Source organism: Eremothecium gossypii, chromosome VI (genome assembly GCF_000091025.4).
Source record: "Eremothecium gossypii ATCC 10895 chromosome VI, complete sequence".
NCBI classification, from domain to species: Eukaryota; Fungi; Ascomycota; class Saccharomycetes; order Saccharomycetales; family Saccharomycetaceae; genus Eremothecium; species Eremothecium gossypii.
In genome coordinates, this window is record NC_005787.5 from 836,026 (window position 1) to 850,202 (window position 14,177).

General features: G+C 46.7%; 5 protein-coding genes across 5 annotated transcripts; 3 read left to right on the plus strand and 2 right to left on the minus strand.

Annotated features, from left to right (window-relative positions):
• Positions 1–170: 170 nt before the first annotated feature.
• Positions 171–3,881, plus strand: ECM16 (ATP-dependent RNA helicase ECM16; the record flags this gene model as incomplete). Its single annotated transcript, NM_211123.2, has 1 exon — positions 171–3,881. The coding sequence occupies one exon, from the start codon at positions 171–173 to the stop codon at positions 3,879–3,881; it is 3,711 nt and encodes a 1,236-aa protein (NP_985769.2).
• A 214-nt stretch (positions 3,882–4,095) lies between these two features.
• On the plus strand, positions 4,096–5,767 carry RSC58 (Rsc58p; the record flags this gene model as incomplete). The annotated part of the gene is made up of 2 exons (NM_211124.2): positions 4,096–4,151; positions 4,219–5,767. The coding sequence occupies 2 exons, from the start codon at positions 4,096–4,098 to the stop codon at positions 5,765–5,767; spliced, it is 1,605 nt and encodes a 534-aa protein (NP_985770.2).
• Positions 5,768–6,071: 304 nt separating this feature from the next.
• SMF3 (putative divalent metal ion transporter SMF3) lies at positions 6,072–7,490 on the minus strand (the record flags this gene model as incomplete). The annotated part of the gene is made up of 1 exon (NM_211125.1): positions 6,072–7,490. The coding sequence occupies one exon, from the start codon at positions 7,488–7,490 to the stop codon at positions 6,072–6,074; it is 1,419 nt and encodes a 472-aa protein (NP_985771.1).
• A 448-nt stretch (positions 7,491–7,938) lies between these two features.
• Positions 7,939–11,838, plus strand: POM152 (Pom152p; the record flags this gene model as incomplete). Its single annotated transcript, NM_211126.1, has 1 exon — positions 7,939–11,838. One exon carries the CDS (start codon positions 7,939–7,941, stop codon positions 11,836–11,838), a length of 3,900 nt encoding a protein of 1,299 aa, NP_985772.1.
• A 165-nt stretch (positions 11,839–12,003) lies between these two features.
• Positions 12,004–14,118, minus strand: MLH2 (mismatch repair protein MLH2; the record flags this gene model as incomplete). The annotated part of the gene is made up of 1 exon (NM_211127.1): positions 12,004–14,118. The coding sequence occupies one exon, from the start codon at positions 14,116–14,118 to the stop codon at positions 12,004–12,006; it is 2,115 nt and encodes a 704-aa protein (NP_985773.1).
• Positions 14,119–14,177: the final 59 nt, after the last annotated feature.

The following is a 14,177-nucleotide window of genomic DNA, read 5'->3' on the forward strand; positions in this document are numbered from 1 at the left end:
TATCTTCCGGAGTGCGTCTTTTGTCGTTTTAGGTGATTAAAGATTTTTCACCATTTGCAAGGCAGCTCATCGCCATCATCAACTAGTATTGGTAAAGCTAGTGCAGACTTGGCGTTGGATTTTGTCGTTTCACGCACTGTTTGGGCCATTCACTCGTCTTTCAAGATTAAATGGGTACGTATAGAAAGCGCTGGAATGAGAAGGCCAGAGCAGGCCAGGCTGCAAAGCTAAAGGAACTGAAAAGGATCAGAAATAAGCAGTTTACAAAATACGATGATGACTCCGAGCAGGTTTCAGACCATCCTGAGGGCGAGGAAACGTCGAACCCTAATGCAGAGGTACTTCCAGCACTCACTGCGGAGGAGAAAGAGCAGAAGAAGCGAAAATTGGAGGAGCTGTTCACACCAAAGGAAACCAAGATTTCACGTAAGAAGAAGAAGAGGCTGGAAAAGTTCATCGAGCACCAGCTGAAACGCGAGGAGAAGAAAGAGATCATCTCAAAACTGCAGGACTACAAGATTGATACATCGATCTTGACGAGCAGCAAAGGTCTTGGTCATGGGCGCAAGACAAGGAAAGAGGAATTTGCTGAGGCGCTCAAACTTGAGAAGCAAGGGCTAGGCGATGAGCAGACCCGAGAAGTCCTCTATGAGGAGCATAAGGTGCGTAGCTGGGAGGCAGATAACGCAGATGGCTCTGGATCTTCAGGAGGCGGGAGCGACGATGACAGCGGAGAAGATGATGAAGTAGATGCGCCGCAGAGGAGTGTTTTCGTTGATAACCGGCCCGCCAAGTTTGGTGGTTTTGGTTCTGGCTTCAGTTTTGCAAATGCAGTAGTAGTTGACAAAGGTAAGTCCCGCGAATCGAAAAAGAAGTATAACTGGAGACAGCGTCTTGAGCAAGAAGAGCGACGTAAGCATGAAAAAGACGATGATAATGACTTTGCATCAGATTCAGAGAGCGAGTCTAATGACGACGTTGAGACAAGCGATAGTTCTTCAGCAGCTGAGGATGACTCTCAGCCCGAAGATGATACATCAAAGGAAGATACTGATCCAGAAAATAAGATAGACAAGTTCAAGCATAGTAAGGTGGGCGAGCAATTCAAGGAATGGGCCAATAGTGAGATGAAGCGGATAGAGGGCCGTGATAAGGAGTATGTGCTGCCTACTCTGGAGTATAAAGTAGAAGCTCGTGTTAGGATGGAAGATCTAGATGATGGTCTCCAGGCTGACAATGTGCCGGTAGATGAGTCTTCCACGCGTAAGGCTTTCGTTGTTGATGTTCAGCGACCAGACACATTGCAGGCTGTTCGCATGCAGCTTCCTGTATTTGCAGAAGAGCATAGAATTATGGAAGCCATTCACCACAATGATGTTGTTATAATTTGTGGTGCTACAGGTTCTGGTAAAACAACACAGGTTCCTCAGTTTCTCTACGAATCCGGTTACGGGCATCCCGATGCTCCCGACACGCCAGGTATGATCGCCATCACACAACCTAGAAGGGTGGCGGCTGTATCCATGGCTAAGCGTGTTGGGAGTGAACTTGGGAATCACGGTGACAAAGTTGCTTACCAGATCCGTTTTGATTCCACTACTAAGGAAGATACGAGAGTTAAATTTATGACGGATGGTGTTCTGCTGAGAGAAATGATGAATGATTTCCGTCTAACCAAGTATTCTTGTATCATTATCGATGAAGCCCATGAAAGAAATATCAATACGGACATTCTGATAGGTATGTTAAGCCGTTGCGTTAAACTACGGGCCAAAGAACACTCAGTTGATCCAGTCAAGAACAAAAAATTGAAGTTGATAATCATGTCAGCAACTCTGAGGGTTGCAGACTTCAGTGAAAACTCGAGCTTATTTGCAACACCCCCTCCAGTTCTTGAAGTCGAGGCGAGACAATATCCTGTCGCAATCCACTTCAACAGGAAGACATCATTCGACTATGCCGAGGAGGCGTTCAAGAAGACTTGCAAGATACATAGAAGGTTGCCGCCTGGTGCTATCCTGATATTCATGACGGGTCAGCAGGAGATTACACACATGGTAAAGCGATTAAGAAATGAATTCCCTTTTGCAAAGAACGCTTCCACACGCCTAGAGATGGAATCGGAGCTTCCAACGGTGAAAGTCAACCCTGAGACAACAGACATGGAGGTAGAAGACATAGATTTCAGTGTCAAAATTTCGCAAGAAGAGTACGATGATGGTCTATCGGATGCCGAGGGAGAGCATACAGAAGATTCAGAAGAGGAAGAGGGTTTTGAAGAAGAGTTGGAGGAGGGCCAATCAGAAAATGATCCGCTCTATGTGTTGCCATTATACTCTCTTCTACCCACGAAAGAGCAAATGAAAGTGTTCGCAGACCCTCCTAAAGGCTCGCGTTTATGTGTCGTTGCGACTAATGTCGCTGAGACCTCTCTGACGATCCCTGGAGTGCGCTATGTAGTTGACTGTGGGCGGTCCAAGGAGCGGAACTACAATGAGGAGAGTGGTGTGCAGAGCTTTGAGATAGAATGGATCAGTAAGGCGTCTGCCGATCAGCGGAGTGGTAGAGCAGGTCGTACCGGGCCAGGTCACTGCTACCGGCTGTACTCCTCGGCTGTTTACGAGAGGGATTTCCAGCAGTTCTCACGTCCAGAAATCCTCCGCATGCCTGTTGAGACAGTGGTACTCCAGATGAAGAGCATGTCTATACATCGCGTGACCAATTTCCCCTTCCCAACACCACCTGAGCGCACGGCCCTGGGTAAGGCAGTAGAACTGCTGCAGCACTTGGGCGCTTTGGATGAAAGCGAGCGCATTACCGCCGATGGCAGGAAGATGTCTTTGTTCCCGCTCAGCCCTCGCTTTGCAAAAATGCTGCTTGTAAGTGACGAGCAAGGCTGCCTTCCCTACATCGTCGCCATCGTCAGTATCCTATCTGTGGGGGACCCATTCATATCGGAAAACGAGCTGGGTATCGACCAAGTAGATGCGCAGGATGGCGGTGTGCCGCATGGCTCAGATGAACAGAAGCGCCAGTTGCGCGCGCGTTTCCATAAGAGCAGGGCGAAGTTCAGCAAACTAGACCCACACAGCGACGTCTTCCGGCTACTCAGCGCCGTCAGTGCACTGGACTATGTACCTACGGAACGGCGCAACCAGTTTCTGCACGACCATTTCCTCCGCGGCAAGGTCATGGACGAAGTATGCAAGCTCCGCAAACAGGTGCTCTATATCATCCGCGCCAACACCTCGCGTGACAATGTCGCCGTGGCCATCCGCGACGAAGAGCTCCGCGTCCCCGTGCCCTCACCCACGCAGCTGCGTCTGCTGAAGCAAATGGTCGCCGCAGGCTTCATTGACCAGGTCGCCGCACGTGCAGACCTGCTCTACCCTGACGACGCCCCCCTCGCGAACCGCGCAGCGCTGACCGGCATCCCTTACCTGCCCGTGCTTGCCCGCTATACCCGTCCCATCTCGGACGCCTTTGTCTACGTCCACAGCGCCTCAGTGCTTGCCACCTCCTCCGATCTGCCGCCAGCCTACGTCGTCTACCACTCTCTGCACCGCTCTGCGACCGGCACCGTCCGCATGCGCCCCTTGTGCGACATCAAGAGTACACCGCTTGCCAACGTCGCTCGCTCTGGCTGTCTGTTAACCTATAGCAAGCCGCTGATCACCAAGGGACTACGGCCCCACACTGTCTCGGCCGTCGAGCGCTACTGCTACGTCACTCCGCGCTTCGGCGCGGCCGCGGACAGCGACACCAAGATTGGCTGGGACCTGAATCCCATACCCGTGCACCAGAAGCGTACTAATGGGCGCTGGTTGACCACCAAGATACTAACCAAGGCCCAGCTCAGCGCACACACCGTCTCCCAATAGCCGCCACCTACATATCGTCTATATAAGCCGACGACAAACTAATTTCGTCTATTGTGACATCTGGACTTTTTTTTCAGAGCCTCAACCTTCACCTCCTAGCTTAACGATATCGCTCCTTCCAACACGGTGATTGATATTTGGAGAATTCTTGAATGGGCGTCATTTTGAAGCAGTGAGAGCTGATATAGGCGCGAAGTGCTTTCGGGACGCAAAGATGGAAGACTCATTAAAAGAGGAGATTTTCAAAGACCTGTATACGATTCTAGAAGCGTATGTGTTGAAAAGTTCGTTGATGGTGAAGTGACAGACAGAACAACTAACAAAAATTTAAAACCAGTGCTTCTTCGAAATGCAATGTCATTGACGAAAAGTTCCCGGGCGAGTTTTTCGAGTCGGAGCCCACAAGGATATACAGCAGCTATGTGGAGTTCCTGCGCGGGCGGGCGGACGCGGATGCCCAGATAGACGAGCAGCAGTTGGCGTTGACGAACATACGGCAGCGGTTCGAGGAGGGCGAATACGCGCGCAGCAAGGACGGCTTGTACCGGCTGTACCACGACGTGCGGCTGGTCAGCACGATGCTGATCCAGTACTACTCGCCGGGCACACGCAGTTACCAGATGGTGGACAAGTTCTACAAGTTTGCCACTGAGCTGCTGCTGCGCGAGTGCTACAAGCACGGCGCGATGCTGGTGCACGCGGAACCCTATGTGAAGAGCAAGGAGGAGACGGAGTTCTTCAACATCATCTCGAAGGACTTCATCAAGATATCCACGAGCTACACGCTGCCGATTGTAGAATCGTACCACATTTCAACGAAGTTCGGCGATCTGTTTTCCTCTACGATTTCAAGCTCGCCGCTCGACGAGCGCCCGCCGGACCTGCCCAACAGCAATTTTGAGGTAACAAAGATTATTCCTCACACAGGTCTGCACCTGAGCAATAAGCTGGGGTTTGTGGCAGCAAATACAAGTAATATACCGGATCCGACCCTCCCCCCAACTGAGATGATGACGAAGTTTTTGCATCCAAACTGGTATGCATTGCCGACCACGCTTTGGCTGAAGTATGGTGGCTATGAATCCTTTGCCCCAACGATAACAGAAAACGGCTCTGTGGTGGACTCTTCTCGTATCGGCGATATATGGCTTGAGCGCACCAGCTACCACGAGCTGTGGAAGCTCAGAAAGGGCGTTAGAGACGGAGAATCTAATGCTATGAGAGAAGAGGAGAACGGTGGTAAGGTTGGGGAACCTGAAGCTACTATAGAGGAAGTTCACGATAAAGTTGAGGAAGCGGATACTACCAGAGAGGAGGATAATAGCGTCGACAAGGAGAAGGATGAGTCGGCTGGCAAGGAACAGGAGGACAAGATTGATGATTCTGAAAATATTCCCGAGGTACCTGTGACCTCAACCCTATCAGCAGCTTTGATTAATGGAGGTACTGCACAGCAGCACAAAAATGATGCTGTGAGTGCTGTGGAACCATCAGAACAACAAAAGACTAACACATATACGCCAAAGTCCGTCAATGTCAACCTAGAGCATCTATACAGATGGGCGCCTTCCAATGAGATAGATGATGATGAACTGGAGGCTTTCCGTAACAACACGCATCAGCAGTTGATCTCTAAATGCTTGCTCCAGCTACAGCAGATGAAACGGAGTAGGATCCAAGCTGGTAAAGTATCAAAGCCAACTTCGGAAGAGACGAAGATTTACTTCAAAATTCAGCGCATGCTGAAGGAGGTTATACTGGCTCAACAGGCTGCGGAATTCCCAAAAATATACATCAAAGAGTTTCCAGTGTTACAAGCTAACTATGCTGGTAATATACCCGTGGTGAGAACTTACCCAAATAGAAAGAAGAAGTATAAGAAATGAAATATCGATTGGAACTATAGATTAGGTGGCTTATCTATGCTTAAAAATCTTTTGTATTATATAAATATGTATTTAAGATATATATATTTTTAGATTTGACGGCGCAGCTTATACTTTCTATCTGTCAAGTTAAACATTTGTTGCCGAAAACCTAAAGCTGAAATATGTGTCTGCGAGAAAATCTGCAGCGTCTGCCATTATTTAAGCTGCTCAACGCTTCCAAACAATAAAAAGACCCAAGTACTATCGAAAATGAGTGAATATCAATATGCTTTATGGAAGATAGTATATGTAATTGTCTATATCAGAACTGCACATCAGCACCCAGCAGGAATGAGACAACTAGGTAGCAGTTCAAAGATCCAATAAGAGCCCATATCCCAACGGAAACATATGCTAACCATTTATCATTCGAGTAGTCAACAAACGGTTTCTTAATGGTCACCAAGTTTGTTCTCTCGGAAGGTTCATCGAGGTCATCTTCATTCCCGTCATGATCGACCACCGTCATGATCTTTTTACTGGATGTAAAGTATATCAATGGCGCACTCACAATAGGTAAAATCAGCGAGAGTACCACTTGCGACAAATTTAGAATATTAGAAATGCCTTTCTCTCCCATGAATAAGGCTACAATGAAACACGGAACAATGGCGATCAGCCTTGTAACTAGCCTGATAATCCAGGGGTCCAAATTCCACTTTAAGAAACCCGATGAGACAATCTGACCGGCCATGGTGCATATTACCCCAGCAGATTGCCCGCTGAACAACATAGCCAGAGCAAAAATCAAGCCAGCAGCTGGCGATATTGTTTTACAAAGTAACTGGTAAATGGAAATCAAATCCGCATCCTCTGCTTCCGGCTCTCCGAAGAGGGTCGCTCCTGCAACTATCAAAATAGCTGAATTAACAAATGTTGCAATGAAGAATAGCGACACAATTAATTCAGCATATGAAAAGTTCAATGTGTATTTGATAGCCTCTAACGAAGGTCCCGATTCCTTAAGTTTCCCATACTTTTTGATGTCATATTCCTGCACCCTTGGCTTAACCAACGCCGAGCCCAAATACAATGAGTGTGGCATCACAGTTGCACCGAGTATTCCTAAGGAAATAAATATGGCTCGCTGCTCTTTGAAAAGTACAGGCGACGGCAAAAAGCCCCGGAACAATTCCAGTTTGCTCGGAACAGAGAGCTTGAAGAGCTCCAACACGAAACACACCATAGTACCAGCCACAAATATACTCACAAAGAACTCAAACATACGGACCTCCCGCATTGTCTGTTTTTCGGGTCGGTAGAACACCAAAATCAAGAGCACGTCTAAAATTGTTAGCAGTACCCCCCAAATGAGAGGAATACCAAATAATATCTGTAGCGCCACTGCTGTGCCCACCACCTCTGCAAGATCTGTCGCGATGATCGCAACCTCTGCAAATGCATACATCACGTAGTTTAACTTTCGTGGGAGGTGCCGTCGGCAGTTCTCCGCCAAGTCACGCCCGGTTACCGTACCAAGCTTCACACATAGACACTGCAATACCACTGCAAAGATATTCGAAACAAATATTGAAAATAGAAGGTGGTACTTGTACTGAGCCCCACCTGCAACACTCGTAGAGTAGTTGCCTGGATCCATATATGCAACTGACACCATGATTCCCGGGCCAATAAAGTGCCCAAGCTTCCGCAAGTACTGCATCATACGTTGAAGTTCCATGTCGAGTCAAACTTGCTTCTTCTGCCTGCAATCACTCTTTTATATGCTGATTGTCTTTAACTGTGTCTGGGATGTTGCGTAATCTATAATTCGACTTGCGTTTATATATATATTTTCCAATGAATTTTCAAGCACCTGCAAACCTTATCCGATCCTTTCTTTCACTCATACGTCTTCGGAACCTCCGAATATCTCCAAGCTGACTATCACGCCAGTTTCGAGTAGTGAAGCGAACGCTATTTTGTAGGTATGGTATTGGCAATAAACGCTAAATGTCAGAGGCATCCGAACCCGTAAGCAAATATCACGTGATACAGACCGGGTAACATAACAAAAATTGAAACTGTCAACAACGGGATAAAGATCTCATCAGTACGGCATCTACCTACACTAGCAAGAAGAAGGGACAGGTATCAGCTGCAGTTCCGGGCGGCTTAGACTGTGCGATATGATGGGCATGAAGTATCGATATGATGTCCCGGCTGAGAAACGGTCTTGGCGGGATACGATGCAGCATAATGAGAAGCTGTACCGAAAGTCGTCATCTTTCGATGCCGATTCGCTGCTAAGATCACAGGCGACTTCACAGGAAGAGGTGACGGAGAAAGAGGAAACAGTGGAACGTACTGAGGTTGATGTAAAGACTGTGATTGCCTCGGAAAAGGTTACGGAGCAGATGGGGGCTGTGCGCGAGCGGCCGCTCATAAGCACTGAGGTGTTAGACGTGCCGAGCCAGCGTGCACTCGCGTTTTCGCTGTTCCTGATCATCCAGACGTACAAACTGTACGATCTTGTCCTGCTGAAGTCGGGGTTGCCTGTTTCAGGCGTGCTGTTGACGAACTCGAAGTTCAACTTCATTTCGAAATACGCGATTGTGGACTCTCTGTTCCTGTACTTTTTACCGAGCTTCAAGATTCCAAAGCTGAGGTTTCGGCCGATAGTGACTTTTCTACAAATTCTGCTAGCTGTGGCACTTACTATTCTACTTTCAAACGACACCAACATTCCTCTCATTTCACTCTTGGTCTCCGCGTGGGGGCGATATAACACGAAGGAGCTGAGCTTAACGGGCGCTTCTGTCAATCACAGGAAGATCATGGACACGTCGTCACACTTTAAGGGCGCGCACACGATCAAGATTCTACCTGAGAACACGGTCATGTTTAATCCTTTCCACGAGTCATTCTGCCTGCCAATGGAAATGGCGATCACAGACTTGAAAGTACCAATTCGTATAAACTCCACTTCCGAAATTAGCTTTTTGCAGCTTGAGCATCACGATATCTACACGAACGAGATACAGCTGCTAAACTTCACCAGAAAGGAACTCTCAAAGATGAATGTTAAGAGCGAACCAGATCCTCAAATTCTGTACCTACAGGTTCCTCTAGAAAGGGTCGGTTTTTACCAGTTAAAGAAGATTGTGGATACAAACAACTTTGGCTTGAGAATTTATAAGCCGCAGGTTATTGTAAGTCATTGTCCGATGGCTACTGTTGGGGGAATTGGCTCCAAGGATAAATGCATTGGTGACCAAGATACGGTAACAATCCAGGTGACAGGGGTTCCACCCATGAAGTTAAAATACACTAAAACTATCAATAATGAAGACTTTAATTTTGTTGACTCATCGCTGCAACCTGAATATTTTGAATCACCTTTGTTATCAAATAAGAAGACTTTTTCGAGAGCAGATATTGCAGATTTAAAGTGGGCCAGGACTTACCCCGTCGATATCACACTGGAGTCGTTTATCAACAGCGATGGTGTATATAGCTATGCGATTGACGAGGTGGTTGACGGTCTTGGAAATGTGATGGATTTTAAAGCTTTGTCTCCAGAGGTGCTGGAAAAGTATGAACTAGAGCACACGTTCCACGCTCACGACCTTCCACGTGCATCTCTTGATGAAAAAATCAACCCTAATTCAGGTACCAAGAGGTCGTTGTTATTACATGTTGAATCCAGTTCGGCTCAACAGGATGTTCCGTACCTTGCCGCAATCAACTACGAACACAACAACGAAAGGTCTACATTAGAGTATGAGTTTACTGACCAGAACGCCGAAATATTTATTGAAAACCCCGGTGCTTATACGTTGACCTCCATCCGCTCTAAATACTGCTCTGGTGCTATTCTTGGCAAATCCACGATAGTAGTCACAAAACCTATCCCTCCTCAATTGAGCGTCAAGTCAACCCCTATTCTTGATCAATGTATTGGTCAGGTCGGTTTAAACTTCGATCTCACCTTTACCGGTGTACCACCATTTTATTACACCGCCAAGATATACAAGCAGGAAAATGGCCAACTTAGATTGCATGAAAAGAAGGATTTCAAGTCGCAGGGTACCAGAAATCAATATAGTTATAACCCAACTACTGAAGGTCACTATGAAATTGTATTTGATGCCATATCTAATACACTATTCAAAGATCCTATTCCATTGCTACCAGCTTCTGATTACACCTTTAACACTTCCATGCGAGTAAAGGCTAACGCTGTTATCAATACGAAATATGATTCCACGTTGTGCCTGGGGGACCGGAGCAAGATACCCGTGAAGTTCACCGGCGAACCTCCGTTTAACTTGGACTATGATATCGTGGAAACATCTTCGAACAAAAGGATATCTTATCATCTCGAGAAGGTAACATCCTACCACTATGATATACAAACACCGCCATTTAATGTAGGCGGTGATTATATCTTATCGTTAATTTCCGTCAAAGATTCATCAGGATGTTTGGTACCATTAAGCGGTAACGATGCTCGGATAAATGTCAGAAGAGACATTCCTACCGCTGCCTTCAGCCTTGCAAACTCAACTACAAATGAGTTGAAGATTAAGGAAGGTTCTACTGCTTTTTTGCCTTTGAGACTCTCTGGTGAACAACCATTTACAGTCAGGTATCAACATATAAGCAAGGATGGTACCGCATCAGGGACATATGAATCTAAATTCCAATCCAATTACAGACCTGTGCTGAAAGTCAATCAAGAAGGGTCTTATAGATTGCTGTCTATGAAAGACCATAGCTGCGATGGTAACGTTGAGTCAGAACTTATGCCGAAGGTATCTTTCTTCGAGAAGCCAACGTTCTCCGTTGTGGAACATAATAAAATTGCCAAACTGAACAGTTTTAATTTTGCTAAAGAGCCTGTCTGTCAGGGCTTTGAGGAAACTGTTGATCTATCGTTGGTTGGCTCCGCGCCTTTCACGGTTATGTACGAATTAACCTCGCCAAATGGCCAGATTACTTCCAAATCCATTCAAGTGGCGACGAAGTATGCATCCCTGAAGTTACCAAATGACCATCAAGGTGAATATATTCTAACTGTTAAGGCCGTTTATGATTCCTACTACACACAGCATGACTTGCAAGGAAAGCCGTTGAGATCAGCCGAAGTAACTATAAGGCAGACTGTTAATCCACTACCAACCGTGAGATTCGCTGATAGAGGTAAGACTTATAGAACATGTTCAGCCAATGTTGACCAGCCTTATTTGTTGGACGCTATACCACTGCATATTAGTGGCGGCAAGGGCCCATACTCTATTTCTTTCAGTATCTACCACGAAAGCACTTCGAAAACCGACTTTTTGACACTTGACAACGTGACGCTAGATTCATTTGACTACACACAATTATACCATGGATTGAAGCTTGGGAATCACATCGTCAGCATTGAAAAGGTTGTAGACAAAAATGGTTGCATTAACGATGCCATCATGGAGAATAATCACGTACTAATATCTATAACGGACGTCCCAAAGATTGTGCTAATGGATCCAACCATGGAGTATTGTGTTGGTGACTATGTTTCATACCAACTAAATGGTGTTGCACCATTCCTAATTAAGTATGAGTTCAATGGCGTACAACTAAGATCCAAGGAACAAACCTCACAATTTGTCAGATTTGCCAGTGAACCAGGTATGATTTCTATCAATTCCATTCAAGATTCATCGTCTCACTGTGTCATAGACTTCTCAAACCCTGCTCTGAAAGCTGAGTTTGAAAGACTTTCTCTACTAGTACATCCAATTCCGTCTGTTACTGTCTCGCAGGGTGATAATGTTATTGAAGACATACACGAAGGTGATCAAGCAGAAGTGATTTTTACTTTTGAAGGTACGCCACCATTTTCTTTGACCTATGTGCGGACAGAAGAGGTAGATGGCAGAAAGGGGAGGAGACCTCAAATTGTAGAAACCCATAAGGTTACTGACATTTACTCATATGAGTACCGTGTTAGTACCAGTCTACAGGGTACATATGAGGCCATTGAGGTAGCTGACGCCTTCTGCTCAGCGAAGAATGATGCATTTTTCAACAATTATTGAAATCATTCATTTATTGCTGTATCTGCCCATTTATTGCTGTATCTACCCATTTGGTCCCGCATGCAATTTCTAAAAAGAAATCAAGCACTTGTATAATAGCTCCTCTGCATCTAGAATGTAGTTGATATCAATTTCATATCCTTTATATTTGTTATCGAATACAACCTATATACCAACTACATACCAACCTTTTGATGTTTGTTCAAGTTTTAGGTCAACATTATTGTCTATTTCCTCCGCCTTCTGCTGCACAAAGTCTATCAAGGACAGAGCCGGGTCTCCCTTTCTAAATATCCATGTCAGTTCCTTTTTGTAAGTTAGCTTTGAGTGTTTTTGCAAAACTATATTGTTACGATCGTAGTGCACTCTGCTAATAAAATTATTTGTATATTCTGAGAACATATTCAGGTTTCGCCTCCTGTCCTTAGTAGGCTTTATCTTATCCTTTTGTATGGGTACATTTTCTTCAGATGGCCCGGTACTAGAATATTGTAGCTTGAGAAGCTCCCTTTCCTCTCTTTGTGTTGGTCTTCTATTAGTGGTTTTCATCTTCGTTGGGCGTGCATTTCTTTTCGACTCAGAGCCGCTGGCTTTACGCTTGGTACCAGCGTTATAGGTGATTTGTGGACTCTGCGCGTCTGAAGTTGGGTTTGTTGTGGAGCTGTTTCCATAAGAAGAGTGCAGGTCAGACCTGGAAGTCTGGCTTGCTGCGGAATCCAAGATACTCCCATCAGTCGATGAATCTAATGAAGTGTTCCAGCCGCTCTTTAACTTTGACATATGGAAGGGATTGGAGAGGCTGATATTTCTGGGGAATGCAACGCTATCATCATGGGAAGTTTCATCGTATCGATACGCTAGAACAGAGATGGGATTGCTTGTTGACTGTATATCAGAATTAAGACTGTCCTCGAAATCAGTTGGGCCCCATTCCTCCACTGGCTTCTGCTGATTTCGGTCGATTAACTCTGCTTCGGTGCTGGCTTGCAGGGTCCCCTGTTGAGATTCTGTAATATTCAAATGAAGTTCATGTGTCTTATCCGATCCTGGTTCCTGCTTCATAAAGCAAGAGCTTGGAAGCTTCCGCCGCCTCTCGGAAGTGGCTAATATTTCGAAAATGTCGTCATTATCATCATCATCCAATAAAGTAGACTGGGGATCGTCCGTCCGACTGACCGATTCACCATCGCGGTCGATACGATGAAGCCGTATTATAATCGGTTCCAAAGCATCTTGTAGGCATTGTATTAAAGTTGCAAGGCTACTAATGGCAGCATCATCCTTCGTAGGCTCAATATTCACGTCAACTAGGTGCGGATCGCACTCCAACTCAACCATCCATATTGTCGGATCAGGGAGACTGTAAGACCGGTATGTCTTATTCAACATCTTGTTCACTGCACTGCCCAGCGAGAGGGACAGTGACATCGGCCTCCGGTTAAGGGCAACGGCTTTGATCGTCTTCTTCGTCTGCGTCACCTCTGCGCCCCGTGTCATCGAGGGCAAGACACCACGCGCCGACAAGGTATCTGTGACAGGGACTGGCCCGAATTCATGCAGGTTGCCGGAGAGCTTCCGGATTCTTGCCTGCAAACCGAGCACACGCAGCAGCGATAGCTTCGGGTCAACATTCAGCTGCAGTTTGCGCTGACATACAAAATCCGCGCGGTCGAGAGAAACCAGGTAAAAGTGGAACCGAATGCGCCTGAAAACCAGCGTGTACTGCAGCACCAATTGGCTTATATCGTCCAGCGACTTACGCGGCCGCGAGGAGATCGTGACGTGCCGCGCCCGCAGCCCATGCAGCAGCTTCCGGATCGTTACCGTCGTGCCCACGGGCATCGGCACGCTGCTCGTGCTCCCTTCCTTCACCTCACCCGACCCGTCCACTTGCCATCGCGTCCCCATGCGCTCGCTCTTGCACCGCGTGCTCACCTCCATCGTCCCGCAATGGTTGCTCAGCGTCGCAAGCATGAACAGCGCCTCTCCCCTGAACCCCAGAGTCCCGCACGTGCTCACGTCCTCGTACTTTCGCAGCTTCGACGTCGTGTGATTCAGGCACATCATATGCCTATCAACTACTCCCACCCCGTTCCCGTCGTCCCGCACCGAGATATAGTCGCAGCCCCCCGTCTTGGAGTCTACTTCGATGTGGACGTTGGAAGCGCCAGCATCGATCGCGTTATCTAGTAGCTCTTTAACCGCTGTTGTGGGACTATAAATGAATGACGCAGATACAACCTTCCACTTGGACTCATCCTCAATCCTATGGATGCCCATATCAAAGCCCTTGTTGTGTTTGGCCCTAAGTCGCGTCGCAAGTTGTAATAATTTAATGA